Source organism: Dermochelys coriacea, chromosome 17 (genome assembly GCF_009764565.3).
Source record: "Dermochelys coriacea isolate rDerCor1 chromosome 17, rDerCor1.pri.v4, whole genome shotgun sequence".
Taxonomy (NCBI): domain Eukaryota; kingdom Metazoa; phylum Chordata; order Testudines; family Dermochelyidae; genus Dermochelys; species Dermochelys coriacea.
In genome coordinates, this window is record NC_050084.1 from 542,537 (window position 1) to 548,926 (window position 6,390).

Consider the following 6,390-nt stretch of genomic DNA (forward strand, 5'->3'; position numbering starts at 1 on the left):
ATTAAAAGTTAGGCCGAAACACTCACCAGAATGAGTGAGCTACCCGATTCATCTCAAAGGGGTGCTAGCTCTGCAGGCTGTGTGCAGGCTCAGGAAGTCAGACATTAGTTATATGTGGAAGGTTTTTTTTTAAATTATTAGCTATAAGTCATTAGCTATAAGTATTTATTTGCATTACTGTAGCACCTAGGAGCACATACAGGAGCCAGGACCCTATTGGGCATACACAGAACAAAAAAATGGTCCCTCTTTGAGGCAGGGACCAACATCTTGGGGACACCGCACATCCACAGAAATTCATCTTGTGAATTACTAGGGCCTCTGCATATGGCCAGGAGATAGCAATGGATTACAACCTGCTAGGACTGCTAGAGAAGGCAGGGAAACCCATCTCTTGCATTTGGATTACCCAACCACTGTGTAACGGGCATCCTTCTCTGCTCCTTCAAGATTTTTAAGGAGAGAGCTACTTCTGCATAGTAGCATTTACCCAATAACTCAAACACAACCTCCTCCAGATCTCCCACTATTATATTTCTGTTCCACTGAATACTAAGTTAGCTCACATAGTCCATCTTCCAAACACTTTACAAGAGCTCATACTGTAGCATTCTATTCTATGCACACAGAGTTAAAACGGAAAGCTCTCCAGGGAAGGTCTCGTATCTCTCAGTGGTCTCTACCAACGAGTGGATACCTGTGGCACTGGCGTAGTGTACTGCTTACAATTCCACCCCTCAGGAACCGAATACCTGTAACCATGTGTGCCCTACCCACCACCCACCTTTCCCTGGACATGGATTAGGATGTCACTGCTCTCCTCACCCCAAATAAACCCGCTTGTCATGCCGAAACTTCCTGTTAGTCATGTCACCATGGTCCCGGATAATTTTCCTCACGTGTTCTGGGGGCATGTCCTCCTTCTGGGCATCCACAAAACCAAACTTCCGCTTCTCCGCATACCGCTTTGCCTGCAGCTGCTGCCATTTGCGGGCTGCACAGACAAGAACACACACAGTCCATCTCAAGCCATAGTACTAAGACATAAGAGGGGACTCCAAACCAACACGAGCCGAAAATTATATGGCTAAATATCCAGAGCTCTACTAGCAAAATAATGCAAACAGTGTTTTGTAGGGGATAAAAAGCTTCATGTCTAACTACCATGGATCAGGAAAAGGCTCTCTCACACCTGCCTACAGTTGAGTTCTTTCACCTTCCTCTGAGTTATGTAGTGCTGGAAACAGAACACTGGCCCAGATGGACCCCAAACATGATCCAGTCTGGCAATTCTTTGTTCCAGTGCAACCACAGCCTTTGCATTAACATTCTCCTCATGTTATATTGGCCCTGGTGTATCTTCACTGTTGATAGCAAAGGGGTGCAGACTAACTTCTGTGATTTTAGTTGCTATGTTGTTTACGCTGAACAGTGTTAAACTGTTAAAATATATGCAGCTAACAGTAGCCTGTTTAGGGCAGCTCTCACAAGTTGTAATATAATAGTGGAGAAAATCCAGCAAAGCAAAGACAAGTGCAAATACTCATTCACCACAAATGAAACGAAATGAACAGCTTAGTGAGCAGAATACAATGGCTGACAAGATAACTTAATGATGGAGAATTCTCTTTGGGGCGCTCAGGCTACCCGGCCTTTGTATGGTTGGTACAAGGACCTGGGACTTCTCTGTCATGGCTGCTAGGACTGCGTGCACACACACACCCCAACCCCACAAAGGCCCTTCTGTGACAAATTTCAATAGCTCTTGCACCTTTCTCCTGCAGCTTCTCTTCGGACATGTAGTCAGGCAGCGGAGCCAAGGGACTGGGCACTGGGGCACAGCCCGCACGGTAAGGAAACACTCCAGCCATGGAGAGGCAGACTAGGGACCAGAGAGAGGAAGGCAGGCAGGCTTAGGTCAGGATCTGCCACAGAAGAGAAACACTCCTACACCCCGCCCCCTCTTCTCCCCCACGCGCCCCCGGGGCGCACCCCGCCCCCCCCTCTTCTCCCCCACGCGCCCCCGGGGCGCACCCCGCGCGCCCCCTTCTCCCCCACGCGCCCCCGGGGCGCACCCCGCGCGCCCCCTTCTCCCCCACGCGCCCCCGGGGCGCACCCCGCCCGCCCCCCTCTTCTCCCCCACGCGCCCCCGGGGCGCACCCCGCCCGCCCCCCTCTTCTCCCCCACGCGCCCCCGGGGCATACCCCGCCCGCCCCCCTCTTCTCCCCCACGCGCCCCCGGGGCACACCCCGCCCGCCCGCCCGCCCCCCTCTTCTCCCCCACGCGCCCCCGGGGCACACCCCGCCCGCCCGCCCGCCCCCCTCTTCTCCCCCACGCGCCCCCGGGGCGCACCCCGCGCGCCCCCTTCTCCCCGGGCCGCACCCCGCCCGCCCGCCCCCCTCTTCTCCCCCACGCGCCCCCGGGGCACACCCCGCCCCCCCCCACGCGCCCCCGGGGCACACCCCGCCCGCCCGCCCCCCTCTTCTCCCCCACGCGCCCCCGGGGCACACCCCGCCCCCCAGCGGACCTCTCTCCTTTCAGGCTCTTGTGTCTCGCCGCGGCTTCCCCGCAGCCTCTCCGGCTTCTACCCGCAATGGCGGTCCCAGATCGCAGCTGCCGCGCTCCAGGGACCCGGATGTGCTCAGGGGGCGGGGCATAGCAGAGCACATTGACCAATCAGCTCTTAGGATGGAGACGGATAGCATCCGCAGCCTATCAGAATTTGATAACCGGCTAGGAGGTGGGTCCAGTCACCGGAAAGGGCCGGACTAGCTGGGTCAGGCACACGGATATTCTTCCGGTCGGCGATCTGCCCGTCACAGCTCACGTAGAGCCACGCCCACTGTCGGCCACGCCCCTCCATGCGGGGCTGACCGCTCCCCCTCACCCTGCGGGGGTTGACTCGGGATCCTAACGATGGTGCCGCAGGCGGCGCCGCTTGGCTGCTGTTCATCAGGGATGGGGGTCGGGGCCTACAGCGCCAACCCCCTCCCATAGCCAAGCCCCTATCACCATCCCTAGGGCTGGGACTCGGCAACCCTAGCGGGTCAGACCATGGTCCATCTCTCCCCGGCTCCTGTCTCGCCCCCGGGGCTGGTGCTCGATGCTTCAGCGAGAACGAGCGGAGCAGGGTGATTATGGAGGGATCCATTCCTTGTTGTCCAGTCCTAGCTTCTGTCAGTCAGCAGGTTGGGGAACCCAGAGCGTGCGGCTGGTCCATGACCATTGTGGCTAATAGCCATTGATGGAACGATTCTCCATGAATTTAGCTAATCCTATTTCAAACCCACTTATAGTTTTGTCCTTCACAACACCCCTGCCAAAAGCTCCACAAGTTGACTGGGGTGTACTTCCTTTTGCTTGTTTCAAATAATCATCTTTTTTGAGATGCGGTAACCAGAACTGCACACCATATCCAAAATGTGATCATAAAATAGATTTGTACAGAGGCATTATGATATTTTGTGCCTTACTATCCGTGCCTTGCTTAATGGTTCCTAACATTCTTAGCTTTTTTGACTGGTGCTGCACCCTGAGCAGATGCGTTCAGCAAACTAGTATCTGCAACAATCACACACAGTGACTCCATGATCTCTTTCTAAAGTGGTAAAAGCTAATTTAGACCCCATAATTGTGTACGTAAAGGCACTCAGTGCCTCTAGGAGCGGCTGCTCCATCATCAACATCACTGATTTGCACTGATATATTCGTTATGGATGCAAACACCAGAGGCAAGAAACCCAGCCCCGACTCTGAACCCCACCTCCCCTCCCGTTGTGAGCTTCACCTTTGGAACAGTAAGCCAGGATGAATCAGACAGTTTCCTACTTGACTGAGTAACCCAAATAGAAGTTGGAATTTCTGAACAGTAATGAACCCTCCAATTATTTTCACCCTACAGTCCAGCAGCTGCAGAAAGAACAAAGGACTACTGGCCAACCCAGACAGATGGCTGCATGCTGGAGCCTTTGGGGCACCCACAAGACCTTTGAGGTAGACCTAAATGCAGCCTGTCTGTTGCAATAATAAAGCCTAGAGGTAACATGCAAGGTACTGCTGTGAGGGGTAGAGGTTCTCACTTTAGCAGCCACATTAAAAAAAAAACCTCCCAGGGCCCTGGTTTCTTAGAAAGTTTCCTGGATGTTCCTATATGGTGCTGCTGTCTCTGGTGCTAGAATCCCATAGGCCAATGTATAAGAATGATGTTGCATGTGGAAACTGGGGGATGATGCTTGGGGAGGAAGAGACTGCATTGCGAACAAAGCAGGGGCTGCAGGGAAACAAAACCTTTTGGGCTCAATTATTCCCCATAAACAAAAGGGGGCTGGATCTGTCTCCCAGCACTTACCACTCAGGCATAAGAGTCTTGGCACAAGCCTGAGGCAGATCCCACAAGATAGATGCATACAACAGTTCCTCCCAGAAATGTCCCCTACTTCAGAACACCCATGTGCAACTGTACCTCCCAGAGCCAGAATCCCACAAGATATATGCAGAAAAACACACTTGCCAGAACCACACCCATCCCCATAAAACTGCTCCTGACAGCCCAGCCCCTATGGAACATAGGGTATTGCACTCCAGAGAGCAGCCAGGCCCATGCAGAGTGCACAGGTGCAATGGGACTTGCCCATAGAACACCACCTCTCAGAACCAGGTACTTCTAGAAACCGTGGATACAGTACAAGGGTCACACTTCCCCACAGCTCCAAATGCAGCAGAATAGTTCCTATGCCTGGCATTAGCATTAATCCTTTTATAGCAACAAACACTGGAATTATCCCTCAGGCTCATTGAGAACACAAGCACCACACACCTGTTTTACAGTTATTTTAAATATATTACCTTGCCAAGCCCATGGCCTGTTACAAAAGACAAATAAGATTAATTTCAGATTAGCAGCCGTGTTAGTCTGTATCTGCAAAAAGAACAGGAGTACTTGTGGCACCTTAGAGACTAACAAATGTTTTAGAGCATAAGCTTTTGTGGGCTACAGCCCACTTCATCAGATGCATAGAATGGAACATATAGTAAGATTTCTCTCTCTCTCTCTCTCACACACACACACACATACACACACAAAAGTTGGAAGTTGCCACACAAACAGAGAGCCTAATTAGTTAGATGAGCTATTATCAGCAGGAGAAAAAACAAAACAAAAAACTTGTAGTGATAATCAAGATGGCCCATTTAGACAGTTGACAAGAAGGTATGAGGATACTTAATTTAGGGAAACAGATTCAATATGTGTAATGACCCAGCCTCTATTCAAACCCAGTAAAAGATTTAAGGGTGGCAATTTTGCAACAGAAAAGCTTCAAAAACAGACTCCAAGGAGAAACTGCTGAGCTTAAATTAATATGCAAACTAGATACCATTAACTTGGGTTTGAATAGAGACTGGGAGTGGCTGGGTCATTACACATATTGAATTTATTTCCCTAAGTTAAGTATCCTCACTCCTTCTTGTCAACTGTCTAAATGGGCCATCTTGATTATCACTACAAAAGGTTTTTTTTTTCCTCCTGCTGATAATAGCTCATCTTAACTAATTACAAAAAGAAAAGGAGTACTTGTGGCACCTTACAGACTAACAAATTTATTAGAGCATAAGCTGTGGCTCACGAAAGCTTATGCTCTAATAAATTTGTTAGTCTCTAAGGTGCCACAAGTACTCCTTTTCTTTTTGCGAATACAGACTAACACGGCTGCTACTCTGTAGCCTCTCAGTTTGTATGAAAGAAAAGGAGTACACAGCTGCTACTCTGAAAACAGTTTGTATGGCAATTTCTAACTTATCTATATCTATCTATCTTCTTACTATATGTTCCATTCTATGCATCCAAAGAAGTGGACACGAAAGCTTATGCTCTAATACATTTGTTAGTCTCTAAGGTGCCACAGTATTCCTGTTCTTTTTGCAAATAAGATTAATGCATTTCTTAAATCCACAAAACACTGTGACAATCTTCCTAGAGCAGATCCTCAGCACACAAGGTGTTGAGCACATTAGGGAGGTGCTCAAGGTGTCAGGGCTTCACCAGGCAATGCTCTGGAACTACTCCCTACGAAGCCAGTCAGGACTCTGGGGGAGCCTCCTCTCTGTGAGCATACTGTCTCCAGGGCCAAAAGCTCACACAGATTCCACCTTCCTGGGTCTGACCGCAGAGCATTGAGCATCCCCTTGCACACCGTGAGCTTCCCACAGTGAGTTCGCTCGGGCAGGACTTCTGGGGAAGCCAGAGGGTCCTGCACCCCAATTCCACAGTCAGAAAGCTTATGCTCAAATAAATTTGTTAGTCTCTAAGGTGCCACAAGTACTCCTTTTCTTTTTTGCGAATACAGACTAACACGGCTGCTACTCTGAAAACAGTCAGACATGACTCTCAGC

General features: G+C 50.4%; 1 protein-coding gene across 1 annotated transcript in view; it reads right to left on the reverse strand.

Moving 5' to 3' along the window:
- PRPF8 (pre-mRNA processing factor 8) overlaps positions 1 to 2,759 on the reverse strand; it is a 28,695-nt gene extending 25,936 nt beyond the window's left edge. Inside the window, exons 1-3 of the mRNA XM_038375295.2 lie at positions 2,528 to 2,759; positions 1,772 to 1,882; positions 826 to 994 (exon numbers count right to left, since the gene is read on the reverse strand). Of these exons, the coding sequence (XP_038231223.1) occupies positions 826 to 994; positions 1,772 to 1,871 (269 nt within the window). The 5' untranslated portion in view covers positions 1,872 to 1,882; positions 2,528 to 2,759. The remainder of the gene's footprint in view (positions 1 to 825; positions 995 to 1,771; positions 1,883 to 2,527) is intronic.
- Positions 2,760 to 6,390: the final 3,631 nt, after the last annotated feature.